The 18,609-nt window shown below is 50.2% G+C and overlaps 1 protein-coding gene across 6 annotated transcripts in view; it reads right to left on the reverse strand.

Annotated features, from left to right (window-relative positions):
* The window catches only part of FARS2 (phenylalanyl-tRNA synthetase 2, mitochondrial), a 288,633-nt gene that overhangs the window by 85,671 nt on the left and 184,353 nt on the right, over positions 1-18,609 (reverse strand). For 4 of the 6 annotated variants that reach the window (XM_043908613.1, XM_043908611.1, XM_043908612.1 and 1 more), the window contains 2 exons: positions 14,755-14,906; positions 1,095-1,335 (listed from right to left, as the gene is read on the reverse strand). In XM_043908613.1, coding sequence (XP_043764548.1) covers positions 1,095-1,335; positions 14,755-14,906 — 393 coding nt within the window. The remainder of the gene's footprint in view (positions 1-1,094; positions 1,336-14,754; positions 14,907-18,609) is intronic. The other 2 variants (XM_043908615.1, XM_043908614.1) reach the window with 1 other exon arrangement.

Genomic DNA, 18,609 nt, shown 5'->3' on the forward strand with positions numbered 1-18,609 from the left:
GCTAGGTTAGATTCTACACGCAGAGGCAAAGGCAGGATATATTATAAATCAAGTCTCAGTGACTGCTTAACATGGGGAAGGAATGACTTCAGATATTCCAAAAGGCTTTTAAAGTGAAAATACTTCATTCAGAGTAAGAGTTTTATCTTGGAGTAAACCATCCTTAGCCGTTACTCCGATTAATCAGAAAGCTTAAATAATGGACAAGTGATTTTTTTAAAAAGTCATATGAGGGATTTATGTGATTCAGAAGCATATTATACATGGATTGTCCTGGATCAATTACAGCTCAAGCTTTAGCCTATATTGTTCTTCATTTACAGTTCTCCATACAGGTGTCTAAAGTATGTATTTTATATATATGCGTGTTATAACCCGGGCTTCCCTGGTGAATCAGATGGTGAAGAATCTGGCTGCAAAGCAAGAGACCCGGGTTCGATCCCTGGGTCAAGAAGATCCCCTGGAGGAGGGCATGGCAACTCACTCCAGTATTCTTGCCTGGAGAATCCCATGGACAGAGAAGCCTGGAAGGCTACAGCCATGAGGTCGAAAACAGTTGGAAATGGCTGAACTGACTTAGCATGCACTCTTCATGGTGGGAAGGGGGAGAGATGGCCAATACCCAGATTTGATTTGGTTTTTCTGCAAAATATGAAGCGATGTGAGAGCTACTATGCCTCCTTTAAGTCCTGCCATGACCACCCAACAGTTGTGTGACCTCAGGCCAGTGACTTAAAACTCTCCAAGCCTCAACCCTCCCACTGTACCAGCATATAAAACGGTAGGTCATACAGAACAGGTACTCAATAACCCCTGCATCTGCATGCACGGGCACGCGCACCTACACACACACACGTACACACACACACATTCTCTCACTCTAATTAAATTGCCCACGTAGGATTACAGGAAGAACAGACTTGAAAGACACATAGTCATGAAAAAGCTCAACATTATCTTGGGGATATAACCTTTAAAAACTCAGTCCAAGAGTGAAGCGGACAGCAGTAAAATGGAGCATGACTTTTTAAAAAAATAAAAGGATTATTCAGACACCCACCAGATGATTTGAGAGTCGACTACAGACAAGTTACCTGAGGGAAGGACGTGACCCTCGGCAGTCCGCTCGCATCGAGGGGAGAAGCCCGGTGAGGCTTCAGAGCCCCCTGCTGTAGCCCGACAGGCAGCTGCAGACAGCAGTGCAGGCGCCACCCGCGGCAGTAATGGCGAGTGACAGGCTGGTCCTCGGAGACCCTGCCTGACGGTCGGCGAAATCCACAAGTCCACAGACACCTCACGGCCCTACACCTCACGGCACCGTTCTCACTGACCCATCTGCAAATAAAGAACCAGACGTCCAGTAGAGAAGAGAGGAAGGCAGGTCTGATACCCAACTCACAACATAATGTGGCCTTTCCCAGGCACCCTAGAGCTTCCTACAGGCATCTGTGCAAATGGTTGGATGAACTCCGAGCCAGTTCACTCTACCCAAGCAAGAAGAACCAACCTACTTTGCATTCCTGAAAATCCCCAAAGATACTCTGAATACACCTAATGGGATTCCCAGGTGAGAAAAAAACCTTCATGAGTGCTCTAAATGCAGAGTACAAACATTATAACATTTCACATGCAAATTCCAATAATGACTGAGAACAATACAAGCGCGTGTGCAATAGGATAACATGCCCACAGCAGGACAGGAGACACACAGACAGAGAGCCAGCCCCTGGGAACACGTCCACAGCCACACCGAAGGCTGAAGGACACGTGTTAAAATTAAAAATTCAATCATTCTGCTTTTGTAAAAAAAAAAAACTAGATGTGTTTCCATGAACTTCCTTTCAATTTTAGACTTTTATGTTGCTGCTTTTAAGGTAGATTTTTGACACCAGGTTTGTAGATGACGAACCAGTGGCTTGTCCAGATAAGAGAGGAGGCAGGCGAGAATGCAGGTGAGAATAACGACGTACACTCCCTGGGGAGACGTCGTGAGGAAGCGGGGTTTCATCCCGCGGTGCACGGCTCCGCAGGCAGCCTCACCGCTGCACGTACTGCCCAGGGGCACCCCCCCCACACACATCCCCAGTGCCCTCGGGCCCCTGCATGAGTCGCCCATTCATGCCACAGGGATTTTTATAAGTTGGTGGAACAATAAATGTCTAAAATAGACATCTAATGGTTGATGTGCTCTGGAGACTACTTTATCATGAAATAGATTTTAAAACACCAATAGAGGATGGCAGAATCGTGCCACCTCCTAAAAATGACCAGTCTCTCTTGTTTCATGAACACTGACAGCAACGATCTTTCAGTCAACGACACCACCAGATCGGCTGCGCGCTGAATTCCAAATCAGAAAACAAAGTGTTGGAATGAAGACTCTACAGGGTCCACTTTTGGACTGAATCTCAGCTGAGTAACACAGACGCTGGGCCTGTCCACAATGGAAGTCTCATCAGATACTGCCTTACAGATGCGCTGGGTGCAAGGTCCGGCATTTCTTCCCATTTCTTCTATCAAAAAACGTCACACTGCTTACATCCTAGAGCATTTATTGTGCTCAGGAAAAAAAAGTATACTGCAATTTCTTCTTATGGTGTTAAAATAATTCCTTCTCAGATCTCAAAGCCCATCACATGTTTTTTTCTTTCGTAATATTCTCAACTTTCTTTCCTGGTCTTCCAATCCAAAACAAGTAGACCGTATGAAAGCAGCTTTGTTGCTCATTTTCATCAAGCAATTAGGTGTCTCTTACGAGCACGAGTCTAACTATACACGTAACACAACACACACACTTTGCAACGGGAAGCTGTGCCATTCTCGGTGTGTAGTCAGTGCTTCCTTTCAATTACAGTGAGTTTCCCCCAGAAGAAAACCCAGCACTAGGATTTCGCCCCCACCGCCAACAGTAGTTAACGCTGTAAACGTTCGTGCCAGCCCCTGCAAGGGCCCACGTGCTGCTCCATGAGGCCCGCCGGCCCCCTGCGACACACGGTCCACTCCTCCCGGGACGTGGCAAGAAATGAGACGGAGTAAGACACAACCACATCATGCATCCTCTGCAGGCCGACCGAGCTCCGGGAACCCTGAGCAGTCTCAGGCGCACCAGGGACACCCGTGAGGGCGCCCCGCCCCCACATCCGCTGGGGACTGTTCAAACCTGCTTTTCCACCAAACACTCCCATGTGATATTTAACAGAAACAGTTGCCTTCTCTTCACTGGGGGACGGGTGGAGGGGCTGATTTTAAAACACAATGCAAAGGCCCAACTGATAAACAAATATAAAAGTTTAAAATTATTAATACCGCTCCTTTCAAACTTGAATGTTCAAGTTTACTGATGATAAAGAAGCAAAACCTCCTTCTAACTACAATTATTAGCCGCTCAAGGCAGCATATCAACAGATCATAATAGGTATTTTTCACAGTTGCTTATGAGAGTGTCAGCACGACTGAATGTAATTTTAATTAAACAAATCCGCCGTTATGAGTACAATAACTGCCTTGCCATTTTTACATTATGGCATGAGCTAAAAGGAAAAAAAAAAAATCCCCCTTGTATTGCAATAAGCAGAAAACCTATTTAGTAAGTAAAAGTATTGTTAAAAATAGTAAAACAGCATGATTACAATATATCAATGTGTAAACTGGGTCCTATGTTAGAGTCTGACTTCACCCTGCACCTGGTCCAGCCACTGGGCAAGCAGAGAGGTCTGCAGGGGGACATCCAGGCAGGAAGCGGGGCTCCATGCCAGCTGTGGGGCGTGAGGGAGGGGTCCCCACCACCCCTGGGGGACCCTGCTGAAACCTCTAAGACACGTCTGTTTCCTGAGGAACACTTGCTCTGCTTCGAAGGTTGGAGGGACCGTGAATTCTGGTTTCCTACTAACTATTAGGATTTTTCCATCTTGAATATCTGTGTTGATCTCCTTTACTTAAACAATGCCAAGAATAGCTTCTGTTCAGACTAGGCTTCTCGGGGGCTTGGTCTGTTTAATACTGCCAGCTATATTCCTGCGGCAGACATGAGATGACATGATTTGGGATTCATATTTAAACAGATTTTCTTGCCGGAGGAATCCTGAAAGGGAGAGGTTCAATATCTAGGTATTCATTGATTGAATCTAGGTCAAAAAAAAATCGCATCCTAAATATAACGGAGTCTTCTCCGCTTTCCCTGTATGTCCCTCCCACTTCTGTCCTCCTGTCCGCTCTCTGTGGGGCGGCTGTTTCAGGTTTGGGAGGTGAGTGGAGGTGTGCGGCTGACTTCTAGAACCCTGTCCCCCAAGTGGACTTGCCGCCATCCGGAGGAGGCCACCCCCACAGGGGTGAGCAGACCCTGCTGCACAGACGTACCCAGAAGGACATGAGACCTCAAGGAGTGTTTCCTTCCTGTGCCATTTCCAGAAATGCTGATCAAAGTATCATTTAAATTCTAAATCCTGCTCATATGCTTAGGTCCTAGTTTTCAGGCCATACCTTTTCCTGAGCTGAATACACTGACTGCAGCCCTTTAAATGAACCTGGGGAAGCTTGTGTTCGGAGGACCCCCTGGCGCCGGGTGGAGGGTTGCAAACCACTGTGTACCCACAGCCTCTGCTCTCAGAGCGCCTGGAGCAGGTCCTCCAGCAGCCTCACTCGATCCTTTAACTGAACCAAGCAGGGAAGGAAGACAAATGTGGGGTGACGGGAAACGGAAACTTCCTGCAGCACTGCTTCAGAGGGAACAGCCAGACACACAGCTGCGAGGGGCAGGGCCAGGGAGCGGACCTGAGCACAGCCTCTGGTTCTCTGCAGTGCGTCCCCCTCAGCCCCTGGTTCTCTGCAGCCCGTCCACCCTCAGCGTGTCCACATCACGCATCCTCTTATCAGGAACGCTTGTGGAATAAATCTAAGTGAAGGCACGGGATGGGGGGCAGGAACAGTGAAGAAACGGGATGATCCGAAAGGTTTTCTGAACCGCAGTTCCCACAGCCCCTCACGAGGCCCTGGCGCCGCCTCCTGGACGGTGGCTCCTCTCAGCGGCTCGTCCTGTGGTTCCCCCACCACCGCGGCTCTGGCCGTCCCTCCGAACCCCACCCTCCCTCTCCGCGCCCCCAAGGTCTTCCCCAGGGCTCTCGCCTCGTCCTAGTCCCACAGGATTAGTGTGGGTGCTAAACCTGGCCTCCCTCCGGGGGCTCTCCCGTCAGCTTGGCTGTGTGTCCCCTCTCAGCCCAAGAGGTGCAAAGTAATCAAATCGCCTCCTCCAAAGGCCGCTCCCTCCTCCCCTCCCTTGGCCTGGTCAGCCTCTGTCCTTCGCGTCCCACGGGCCAGGGGCTGTGTTTCCTCCCCCGCCCCCATGGTCCCCCCCTGGAACGGGCTCACCTTCCCTGTAGATTCAGACCCTGAATATCTCCCCCATCAGCCAGCTTCTTCCTACAAGGATCCCCCCGCCCCCCGCCCCTCACCAAGGACTCATCTCTTCTCACAGACTATGCACACACGCTTCTACTGGGTTGGCCAAAACATTCATTTGGTTTTTCCCACAAGATGGTACATGAACGCCTGAACGAACTTTCTGGCCAATCCAATACATCTTTCTCCTATGATCAACCTCACCCCTGGCCACAGGCAAGATGGAAAATCCTTCATAAACTGCAAACCACTGAACGAGCTCAGGGACTTCCCACATGCTGGACGAGAAAGTCCACGCCTTTATAAGGCAGTTCAGGGCCTTTGAGACAGGTCTCACCCCCAAGCACAGTCCCTTCCCCAGCCCGTGCGCCCTGCACGCTGGTCAGTCTGAACTCCTCTCCCACCTCCGTCTTCCACTCTTTGGGCAAGCCGCCCCCTCTGCCCTTGCCCCTTCCATATCTAAGTCCTGTTTGCCTTCTAGACTCCGCTGAACCACGATCTGCAAAGTTGCTTGAGCATTTAAGGCAACGTGAGACGCAGCCCTTCTTTGAAACCATGGTGGTGCACCGCCCATTCAAGACCCTTGACGGCACAGGGATGACTGCAAACATCATCTGCACAGACCTGCTATCAGACTGTGAGCTCCTTGAGGACAGTTTCTCGTTTCTAAAAATCGCTTTGATATTTCTGGACCACTAGACTCATAGACAGCGCGGTGGCGCCCCTGCGGTAAGTGTTCAGTGCAGGTTCCCTGGAACGAATAAGTCTCACCCAGACGGCGTTCATTTTTAGCCACTCCAGCTCAGAGGAGAAGAAGAGCCACTTCAAGCTTGCACTTAACAGAAACACCGAGAGCCCAAGGCGGCCACAGCTCCTCTCCGCGCTGCTCCACGTCCTCTGACTAGGACGATGCTGGCTTCAGCCTGCTTCCTCTGCCTTCTTGCCCGCTTCCAGGGCCCAAAGTTTCTGGAACTCACCTGGTCTCCAGTAATGAAAACCCACATCCAAGGACCTTACATGCCGGGAGTTACAGTGGTTTATGGAGTCTGAGGAAGGACCGGGGAAGGGTCGGTGCAGCCAGGGCTCCGCACCACGGTGGACCAGGACCCGCTCCGCCGGCATCCGCCTTCCGCCTCTCTTCTTGGCTGCTTCCTCCGCTCGCTCTCTGCCGTCTACACTGCAGGAAACACGGCCAGCGACGGTTCCCGGCAAGATCCCTCATAGCCCAAGTTCTCTCTAGTTTTCCACCCAAACGAGATGGAGAAGAGGCCCATTGGCCCAGTTTTGTGAGGTGCTCCTCTCTGGACCAGCCGGCCGGGTCTACCGGGTCTAAGGGCAGAGTCCCGCCGGGCTGGTGCGCCAGCTGCCCTTTCGAGGCTGCGTGCAGGGAGGCAAGGCTTCCGGGAGACGGGGCCGGGGTTTCCGGGAAAGGGACGCAGGGGCTTCTGGGAAAGGGGACCGGGGCTTCCGGAAAAGGGGGCCAAGGCTTCCGGGAAAGGGGGCTGGGGCTTCCGGAAAAGGGGGCCAAGGCTTCCGGGAAAGGGGACCGGGGCTTCCGGAAAAGGGGGCCAAGGCTTCCGGGAAAGGGGGCCGGGGCCCACTTCTCCTGTCACCCTGGGCAGGACGGCGCGGGGCATCACGGTTTGGGAGCGCCACTTTCAGGAGGTGGGAGCTTCTCCACCTTCCCCGAGCAGGCAGCTTTTCTCCTCATGCCACCTTCCTTCATAGACGTCCCTCGTTCCTCGCGTTACGGCAAAAACAGACATACGCATGAACTCGCCCTAATCTGACCCCTTGAATTTCTTTCCTGCCTTGTGATCGCTCCTCTTCCAATTAGAAGAGGGGTTTCCTAGGTAACCGTGGATAATCTGCATACTTCTAACACCCCCCCATCAGCTTCCTGATCCTGGGAGCTCAGAGTTTCAAAATGTATTTTATACAGGATATGACCAACCTTCTTCACGAAACTGTCCCCCCCCCCCCCTTCTTTCTTTCCTTTCCTCTATCTGAATATTTGGTCCAAACTACACTATTTTTAAACCAGTGGTTCACTCACATCCCACCTTATTGCAACCTAATTCTTGTTTCTATATAGCAATCCACACCCCACGTTTCTCTCCTGTAAGAAAAGAAACCATTGTAACTGAGAGGTAAGGTTCTGGTCATTTAACCAGAAAATGTTACCAACTGGGGTGTGTTTTTGGTCTACGTGGAAAGGGGTGTCAGTTATATCCTGAAAAATAACGTAGAGATTTTCTTTCTTTTTCTTTATGGTGAATCAATTTCATCAAAATTTCTTAAGTGAGTACTTTGTTCTAAATGCCAAAGAGAGTAGAAAGTTCAAGACCTAGCGCTTGACACTGATTTACAGTGCAAGAATGGAAAAATGTATAAATATAAGGTGATGGAGCAGTTGCTAAAACAGAAGAATGTGCTAGAAATGCTTCTTCTATTGTAACCATAGAATTTCAAAACTTGCACACTGGTTGCATTACTAGACAGACGATCCAGGAGAAATTACCATATTTAATGAACGCTAGGATAAGAGATGGATTTCCCTGGTGGCTCAGATGGTAAAGAATCCACCTGCAATGTGGGAGACCTGGGTTCAATCCCTGGGTTGGAAAGATCCCCTGGAGGAGGGCATGGCAACCCACTCTAGTATTCTTGCCTGGAGAATCCCCATGAACAGAGGAGCCTGGTGGGTTACAATTCGTGGGGTTGCAAAGAGTCAGACATGACTGAGCGACTACGCATAGCACAAGGTAAGACATTATTCCGGTAAACCTTTGTGTACACATCTAGACCTCCGCTGTCATCTCCGGTACAGATATTTCACCTGCCTAATTTCCAAGACTAGCTTCCTTCCTCATCTTACTATTGCCACTTCCTTTCGGGAGCAGGAGAGGACTAAGAACAGTGGCCACATCTCTCAAACACAGACTTCAAGCACTTCTGTGAAGTGTTCTTTCTCCTCTGAGAAATACTACACATGCGACATCCTACAAAACAGTTCTGGAAGGCGATTGGCATTCTGTGGATTTTGTCCTCATCTCTGAATTGTGCACGCATGGAAAAGACATCCGTGTAAATGAGACTTAGGACCGACCCAGAATCCCCGGCCCTTGATTGCTGTTACCTGAAGGGAAAAGACCAGGGCAGGACATGGGGTGGGGGGGGCGGTTCTCTGCGCAGCCGGTGGGGAGACTGGGCTCAGACAGAGGTGACAAGCATGACACCAGTGGGGCGGGGGGACCAACTGTGCACAAGCCCGGAACACGCAGAGCACCTCAGGGCTCCACAGCTCAACGGCGAGCCGGCCGGGGCCGTGCAGGACTGCCCACGCCCAGCCAGGAGCCGCGGGGACGCGATGGTGGTCACACCATGTCCAGTGGGGTGAGCTGGTTTGTGAACACGCATGAGACACCGTCTGGGGCTTCCAGAACACCCCGAGGGGGCTCTGCTGGAGACAGAGATGCGTGTGAGCAGGTGGGGGGACAGCAGGGGATGGCGGGAACGGAAGCCCCTTTGCTCACATCCCCAGCATCTGAGTCACAAGAGGCCTGGTGATGGGGACGCCTTGGGGCGTCCTTGTCTCCTTCACGGGACTCTCAGGACATTCTACCTTGCTCTCTTCTCACTAGACCCCGATCAGATTCCCTTGATGATAACACCCTCTCTGACTTCAAACTACACCTGAACCAATGATCACAGTGACGCTATGGACTACTAAAACCAAGCGAAACAAAGAGACGGAAGCTCCCACAAACACCAGCTTCGCCCCCTGGGTTTTCTAATCCCACTGTTCCCCGTGTCCCCCTACCCCTCACGTCTCAGATTCTGCCCCGTTCTGGACTCAGAACCAGACTCCACCTCTGAGGGGGACCCGCAGGAGCCCTGGGCCAGCAGGGCCCAGCAGAATATGCAGACAATCCTGGGAGGACTCTGCCCCAACATCTGGGGCTCCCACCCCAGGAGCGGCCTCCAGGCTCCCCCTGGCCAGCCTGAGCTCGGCTCTCCTCCACACTTGGCTGGATGGCTGTCCCAAAGCCCGGCTCTGTGACTGCTAGTCTGCCCTGCTGCACACTTCCACCTGCTCCTGACTGCCGGGGCCGCTACCAACACCCCTAAAGGCAGACGCCCCGATGGCGGGACCACTGGGCCCACCTGTGCACATCACCGGTCCTTCCCCCTGGAGGGGCCCCTCCTCCTATAGGTGGTTGCCCCCTGCCTTCTCTGGTGCATCCTCCTGTCTGCTGCTGGAGCCTCAGATTGACCAAGTTGAGGAAAGCAAGTCTCCAGGAGACCCTGGAGTCAGCTGCCTGGAACCACCCTGGCCAGCAGGTCCCAGCCCAGCCCAGGGTTAACTGGGGCCAAGAGGCGCTGGGGGCACAAGAGGCCAGCCAGGTGAGGCCCAGGTTGGCGGGGCATCTCTGCTGCTCGGAGATCTGAAGTTTTGACGACTGACTCAAACAGGTCTCACCTGTGTATCGCGGAGACTTCCTTACAAATACACACCCATCCTTAGAGACTCAGTTCCCAACTCTCTAGTGAGGATAAGGGCATGGTGATGCTCCGCACAATTCTCAGGCTGCATTTGGATTCATGCGCCTCGTGGTCGCCAGGACAACATCACCAACTCTGAGGACCGCGGCACACAGGGCCCGAGTGTCCATGGGGTGTGAAAAGTGAGGTGACAAACAGGGGGACTGGCAGTGGGGGGGCGGGGGAGGGCCGACTCCCACCGCGGCCCCTGGGCATTCATCTGGGTGGCAGCCGTTAGAAAGTCAAGGCTACGGTTTTCCAGTGGTCATGTGTGGATGTGAGAGTTGGACCATAAAGAAAGCTGAGCGCCGAAGAATTGGTGCTTTTGAACTGTGGTGTTGGAGAAGACTCTTGAGAGTCCCTTGGACTGCAAGGAGATCCAACCAGTCCATCCTAAAGGAGATCAGTCCTGGGTGTTCATTGGAAGGACTGATGCTGAAGCTGAAACTCCAATACTTTGGCCACCTCATGCGAAGAGTTGACTCATTGGAAAAGACCTTGATGCTGGGAAAGATTGAGGGCAGGAAAAGAAGGGGACGACAAAGGATGAGATGGTTGGATGGCATCACCAACTCAACGGACATGAGTTTGAGTAAACTCTGGGACTTGGTGATGGACAGGGAGGCCTGGCATGCTACAGTCCATGGGGTTGCAAAGACTGAACTGAAGAGTGGAAAGAAGTGACCTTGTGAACTGAGATAACAACTTTAAAGACCCAAATGATAGAAAGCCTTTCTCTTAACCGCCCATGATGAGAGGGGAGTTCTGCTCCTCATTCCACCCCTGCGAGCACGACAGAGACCTGTCCCCACACACGCTGCCCTGGGTGCATGTCTTACCTGGCATCCCTCTGACCACTACTGTCGGGGTGGGACCGGGCACCACGAAGGGGTGTGAGGCACACTTGCCTGCGTCTTAGAAAGAGGGCGTTCGCTCTCCACACTTACAAAATGGTGCACAAGATGCTGAGCACAGACACTGCCGGAGAACTCGCTGAAGAGTGCCAACTGCAAGTCCAGAGGAGAGAGGGGCTTCCTGGCTAGTTTCCACAGAGGTGCGGGGTGACGTGGCAGGTGGCTGGGGATGGGCTGGCCCCGCCTCGCCGGCATCCAGCAGGCACTCAGGGCCCTCCCTGCTCTATGCACGGCTGCTCCTCTGGGGTCAGGTCAGCCTGCAGGTGAGCCCCAAGAATCCTCCCGCAAATGGCGAGGTCCTGGGGGACGCGGCAGAAGAGGAGGGGTGCGGGGACTGAACTAATTGTGTACTATAGTGTCTCCCGCTGGGGGCCAGCAGGGCTGCCCTGTGATGGTGAGAGAATATACCTCTCCCAGGCTGCTTCAGAAAGAAGGCGTGGGGACGGAGGGGAGGGATGGGATCGGGGAAAAGAAATACCAGGCTAAAAATAGTTTTCTTAGAACTGCTTTCCCGAGCCACAACAATAGACATTCTTATACTCATGCCACCAGCCTTGCAATAAAAATGAGGGAAGGGCGAGCAGCCAGTGGAGGTCTAAGGCTGTCTCCTTGGCACTGCTCGAAGACTATTTCAAGGGGACATGTCTTCTGACGCGCTCTCCCAAGATTAGCTGAAGCAGGCTTCTCACTGCCAGCCCATCTTTAAGTTCCGGTAACTGCGCTTACTCAGCTCTGTCTCTAGAAATGAGACCAGAGATGTCAGCCACCCGCTGCCACTGCCCGCAGCATCGCCTCGGCATACAGCCCAGAGACCATTCCTGTGGATAATGGAGCCCTGCCTGCCAGCATCCACGCTGCTGAACGAAGTATTTGTATTTTTTTTTTTCTTTCTGATTAAAAATTTACTCCTCAAGTTGCAGGAAGACCAGGCACCATTTCAGAAGGACACGCTGAAGCCTCATTCTCTTCTCTCTAGAATCACAGCTTCATCATCTGGACCGACCGCCAAACCCGAGTGGACTCACTGTACTGAGGTCGTCCTCTGTCTTACAGGAACAAGATGGGTTGACTGTGGAAGTTACTGGTTGATACTCGACCACATAGCGATTATTTCAGAACGCGGAGATTTTCAAAGCATGTCACACAGACGGGCTCATCTTGTGTTTGCAGCAACCACTGAAAGATGGTATCCAAGCTCCCAAGTGGGCAGAGGAAGGAGACTGCGGCCCGGCGGCCTGGGACCAGGTATTAGAATGCAGAAACGTGGAAATCAGGGCGCCCAGCTCCCAGCTCTTTCCACCAAACCACACGGCCTCGCCTTCCAATGCCATAAACCACCTCCGGTCATGGAATAAAAGCCCCTCGAGGGAGGGAGGGAGGATGGGTAGGCACCCACCAGCCACGAGGCAGCAAGCCTCCTTCCACCCCTGAGAACACTGAGGGCGGGTGGAAGGAGGCCCGGGGCCCTGGGCCCCCGCGGAGCCTGCATCAATCAGCAGGCCGGCAGCTGAAGACTAGAATGAGACCGAGCCAGTGGCCAGGGGCAAGCAGGGAGTCCTGCAGGTGGAGGCGGCCGGGCGGCCAGGGAGGAGGAGGGGAGGGGAGGACTGGGAGGAGGACGGGAGGAGGAGGGGAGGGGAGGACTGGGAGGAGGACGGGAGGAGGAGGGGAGGGGAGGATTGGGAGGAGGACGGGAGGAAGAGGGGAGGACTGGGAGGAGGATGGGAGGAGGGGGGAGGGGAGGACTCGGAGGAGGAGGGGAGGAGAGGACTGGGAGGAGGACAGGAGGAAGAGGGGAGGACTGGGAGGAAGAGGGGAGGAGGGGACTGAGAGGAGGATGGGAGGAGGAGGGGAGGGGAGGACTGAGAGGAGGATGGGAGGAGGGGGGAGGGGAGGACTGGGAGGAGGATGGGAGGAGGAGGGGAGGACTGAGAGGAGGACGGGAGTGTCCCTATGCCAGTTCTGAAACCGCGCAATGAGCCCCTCTGCTGACAATGCTCTTGCCTGGAAGCAGGGGGCAGGCGGTTTAGAGCGGCCCCCAGACTAGACCAACTATAGGTTCTGGAACCAACGGCGGCTCGTCCACAGCCTGCTCAGACCCCAGGAAGCAGCCTGGTGCGCAGGGCTCCGCCCAGCACAGGGGGTGACGGTTTGCTCAGTGGGCCTGCCTCCCCCAGGACTGGTGCTGGTATCAAAGAGAGGACGGGCTGGGAAAGCCTTGGGCTGAGGCAGTGAGGGGCGGAGACACGAATGTGTGTTTAACTGAGGGAAGCGCTGAGATGCAGAGGGTCTCTGGCCTCAGACCTGCCTTGGTCTGAGTAGCCTTCAGCCCTGACTTAGGCGTACCCTAAATAAATCCCTTTGTCCTGAGGAGTCACCATGAGGGACTCTGTCCTGACGACAAAGCGGCCTAACAACCCAGAGTTGTTTTCACAGAAGCTGAAGGTTTCCACCAAAGGGCGCTGACTTGCAATAATCAGGACTGGGGGGTGTGTCACTCACAAGATGTCAAAGGGAGCCCCCGGCTCAGCCCTCAACCTCGTGCAAAGAGTTGGTTCCGAAAATCCAACGCATTCAAATATGAGGGACAAAAAGCAATCACACGCAGATCGCTGATGCACTAACTAAAATACAGGGAAGGAAAAAAGAGGGAAACGGCAGAAAAACTTACTGACGGGAATCAGAGAAAAATGTTGCCGTTGGGTCACATGAAATTTCTGGCCAAGTATTTTGCAGTGAATTTTAAAAACCAAATGAAGCAATTTATCTAAGAAGGAAAAATCACAAAGCAGAAATGACTCTGGGAAGAGACAGGAAGAAAACAGGGAAAACTGAAATATGAGCTTGAAGAACTCAGAAAAGGTGGGTGTGGGACAGAATAACTGAATCGGAATGTGGGCAAGGAGAGACCAGAGAAGACGGGGGTGGGGGAGAAGGTAACGGTGGAGGGAGCACCCAAGACCAAGTGGAGAGAGAGATTTTTTCAAACATCAGAGGGAAAAACAGCAGCCTGAGGTGGCGACAGAGGACGGCTGGAGAGCATGTATGGATCCCCGAATGAGGGGTCAGGAGAGATCCTTGTTGATATGATTCAAGAAAACTTTCCTGAGACCCAGGAGGCAGCACACCTTGATTAGAGAGAGACAAGGGTTCACAGAGTAGCAAGAGCAGGTCACACCCGAGAGGGATCCTGACACGGTTATTAAACTTTAAAGACAAAGAATTCTTTAGGAAGAAAAGAAAAAAAAGGTCAAGCCTGGCCTCAAATTTCTTTATATCGACTTCAATTTGAGAAGACAACTGAGCAACATTTATGAGACCCTGCTCCCCGCAAAAGTGGGTGAAGACAAGGACCTTCTGTCCGACCAGGCTGCCAGTGAAGTACTGCATAAACGGAGACACAGTGCTGAACAGGCAGGAGCTCGGGACACTGCCTCCCCCAGTCCTTGAGCAGACTTCTAGACGCACACTGAACTCCTAGGGCGTAACACGGGTCTTGGCGTGTAGTATGTGCTTAATAAACGTTCAGAGAGACGAACAAAACAGCTTTCCTGCCACAAACTGCTCTTTCAGCTTCATTTCCTCGGTGCCTGGAATGTGAGAGGATAAGATATCGCTTCCCAAAACAACACCAGAAAACTCCAAGATCTTAAAAACCTTCTGTTTAATATCCTTTGTTTACTAAGGCAGGAAAGAGGAAAAACGCATCTTAGAAAGATTTTCAGAAAGTACGGATACAAAAGAGTTTTCGGACATGCCAAAGGTTCACTATAAATTCAGATCACATTTGTCTCTTACACTACATTGCAGCAGAACTCCATTACATATTCCCACATGCCATTTGCCACAGAGAAACAAAAATGGATAAGCCAGAGAGGGCTTTTTTTTTTTTTTTACTTACTTCGGATGTTCAAACTTGTCTATAAGATCAACTTTTTCCACCAGGTCTCCTCCAATTGTTCGGACTAAGTCATAGAAATCATTCTCCGTGTAATTCTCGCGAGGTAGCCAGAAGGAGATATCGTTGATCACAGCAGGGTATTTGCTGAGAGGCTAAAGAAACGAGAGAAGAAAAGACAGACTGATTTGTAAGTTGGATGTCAATGTTTGAGTGTTTTCAGGGCAGGTTTCGCTTGGGCTAGTTAGAAAATGCTGGCAAGACATTGCTTCAGCACTTGAATGTTCAGGAACAAAACGAACTTAAAAGATAAGTCAGTATCCGAAATTAGCAAATTCCATTAGGAATACTGCAGATCCTTATCACATTCATGTGTGACATTACCATATATTTTATTTATATTGCCATTAATGTTCAATTTAGTATAAAGCAATTTGAATACATCATACATCAGTTTTTTTTTCCATTTGAAAACTAGAGGAGAAAAGTTCACATTTAATTAACAAGCAATTCATTAACTTCCTGTGATACTTTGAGGAAGCCATTTTAATAGAGAAATAAGTAAGGGCCTGTCAGAATTGATATTTCAATTAGTAATGTCATTATTTGTTAGTATTTCTAATTATTAAGGGAATATTTCTAATTGTTAATTATGTCGGGAGTTATTTTTCAAATTATGCTTCTAAGGATGTGATAGACACAAATGTAGTCATTCCTCCATTTTATCCCACTCTTTTCCCAGTTTATCAGGGGTCACTAACTAGTTCATAATATTGGATACACATTTAAAATTAGGTATTTTTAGAAATTACCAAATTTGTTTACACAGCTTAAACACATACATCACAAATATATATCTACATATTACTCATATATCTATACACATGTGCATAGATAGTCATGACGGAGGTCTGTAAATTACTGCCACAATAAAAAATGTCTCCTTAAATGCTTCATTATATACCTATGAAATCTATACAACTAAGGAAATATCTACTAAAGCTATAAATTTGTTAGAAGTTTATAAATTGATTTACACTAAGCCTGATATCACTATAAACCCCCTGATGAACCACTGATTAGAAAAAGTAGAAAACTTTTTAAACAGAAAAACCTCTGAAGAATCAAGTACTCAAATATAAATGATCTCAACTTGCAACATCAATACAGCTATCAAACAAAAGCATTGGTTCGGAACACACATTTCAAACGAACATAATAAAGCTACCATCCAGGTGCTCCTGACAAAGTACCACTGCTCCTGAAAGAATCTTGTTTTTTTCAGAGCTGAGATGCTGTGATTTTAAACAACCTGCAGGTTAAGATAACAATGCGAGATGAAGGGAGGGGGCTGGTTACACAGTGCTTTTCCTTTGGGTGGTACCCTTCTGCCACCTTTAAGGAACATGGAAATTTAGGGGAATTAGTAAAGAGGCAGGGGTTGCCAGGAATAAGCATGAAATCTCTTCCACGACAGACATGGGAGGAGGCACTGGTTTCAGGAGTCCAAGAACAACAGTCAACATGACAACAGCCAGAATATAAGACACTACAAAATATAGGGTTTATATTACCGTAAATGCAGGTGTTAAACCATGGAGGAAAACCCAGACCGTTGTATTGCAAACCTAGTTCACGCTAACAAGAGGTAGCAAGTTTAAAGCAGCGATGGCAGGTGCCTTGTGAGCTTGGCAAGTGTAGAAGCCGAGGCTTTCACAGCTCCTGACGGCTGACCCTCTCTCTCTTGCCGGTGAAGATCTTTCCATTTCTCTCCAGTGAAAGCATGTGGGAGGCAGACTTCAGAACTGACCTGGCTGAGACACGCCCACGTAAACCATCTGATGAGGCTGAAACTGTAGGGTTACTGTGTCTCTGCCCAGCTATGCCCATTAGCAATGATGACAAGTCTGCCATCGGACAGAGCTGCTTCTGCACCGGGAATCTGTCTTTTCTTCCCAGCTGCGTGGAGGCTTTTTTCTTTATCTTGGAGGTTCTAATGAGGCTGGGCCTGCGCTCATGTTGGTTTATTCTGCTCAGGACTCAGCATGCACCTTCACCCAGATGGTTCACATCTCCATCCATGTTGGAAAGTTCCAGCCACGACTCCTATTTTTCTCTTCCAGAAACCCAATGCTCTGCGTTGCAGGGCTTCTCAATCTACCTTATGTTTCTCTTACCTGACTGATTGCAGGGTTTTAATCTTTACATATTTGTGCTCTGTGCTAGGTGTAATTCTTTAGTCACGGCCTCTGAGTTACTCATTCTCCTTTCAACTGACTTGTGGTCTCATCTGTTTCTCCCTCTTTTTTAATCTCTATTTCAGTGAATCTATTATTCATTTCCGATATTTCTAATTTCTTTTCCCCATAAGTATTTACACTTCGTTTTTTGCCTTTTATTCAGAATTTCCTCTTCTTCATTATGGTCTTGAAGAACTAAAGAGCCTCTTAATGAAAGTGAAAGAGGAGAGTGAAAAAGTTGGCTTAAAGCTCAACATTCAGAAAACTAAGATCATGGCATCTGGACCCATCACTTCATGGCAAATAGACGGGGAAACAGTGCAAACAGTGACTGACTTTATTTGGGGGGGCTCCAAAATCACTGCAGATGGTTACTCCTTGGAAGGAAAGTTATGACCAACCTAGACAGAATATTAAAAAGCAGAGACATTACTTTGCCAACAAAGGTCCGTCTAGTCAAGGCTATGTTTTTTCCAGTGGTCATGTATGGATGTGAGAGTTGGACCATAAAGAAAGCTGAGCACCAAAGAATTGATCCTTTTGAACTGTGGTGTTGGAGAAGACTCCTGAGAGTCCCTTGGACTGCAAGGAGATCCAACCAGTCCATTCTAAAGGAGATCAGTCCTAGGTGTTCATTGGAAGGACTGATGATGAAGCTGAAACTCCAAGTACTTTGGCCACCTGATGCGAAGAGCTGACTCATTTGAAAAGACCCTGATGTTCGGAAAGATTGAAAAGTGGGAGAAGGCGAGGGTGGGATGATCTGAGAAAACGGCATCGAAACATGTGTATTACCCAGTGTGAAACAGATCACCAGTCCAGGTTGGATGCATGAGACAAGTGCTCAGGGCTGTTGCACTGGGATGACCCAGAGGGATGGGATGGGGAGGAAGTTGGAAGAGGGGTTCAGGATGGGGAACACATGTAAATCCATGGCTGATTCATGTCAATATATGGCAAAAACCACTACAATATTGTAAAGTAATTAGCCTCCAACTAATAAAAATTAAAAAAAAAATTTTTTAAAAAGAAAGTGGGAGGAGAAGGGGGTGACAGAGGATGAGATGGTTGGATGGCATCACCAGCTCAGTGCACATGAGTTTGGGTGGACCCTGGGAGTTGGTGATGGACAGGGAGGCCTGGCGTGCTGAGGTTCATGGGGTCACAAAGAGTCAGACATGACTGAGCGAGTGAACTGAAATTGATCTCTTAGAGGACCCTGGGTGTGGGGGAGGGACCCCGGGGGGCTGGCGCTTCCAGAGTCTCTGGAGAAACAGCTGTCGAACCTCGAGGCGGCTTCACTGAGCTTTGCAGCTGAGCATCAGGCCCCGGTCTTGGCCCTGCTGAGTGTGTTCACACGTCTGAGGAGACTTACACAGTTTTCTCACCCTCAGATGTGAGCAAACTGCAGTGAAGAAGACATGAGGTAACACTCGTGAGGCACATCCTTCATCGTTTTCTCGCCCAGCTCAGCAGACGCACACCTGTGACAGCTCTCCAAGACCCCGTTGCTAAAGGGACTGGGGTAGGGGTGGTGGTGGTGGTTTAGTCGCTCAGTCGTGTCCGACTCTTGCGATCCCGTGGACTGTAGCCTGTCAGGCTCCTCCGTCCGTGGGAT

Source organism: Cervus elaphus, chromosome 7 (genome assembly GCF_910594005.1).
Source record: "Cervus elaphus chromosome 7, mCerEla1.1, whole genome shotgun sequence".
Classification (NCBI taxonomy): domain Eukaryota; kingdom Metazoa; phylum Chordata; class Mammalia; order Artiodactyla; family Cervidae; genus Cervus; species Cervus elaphus.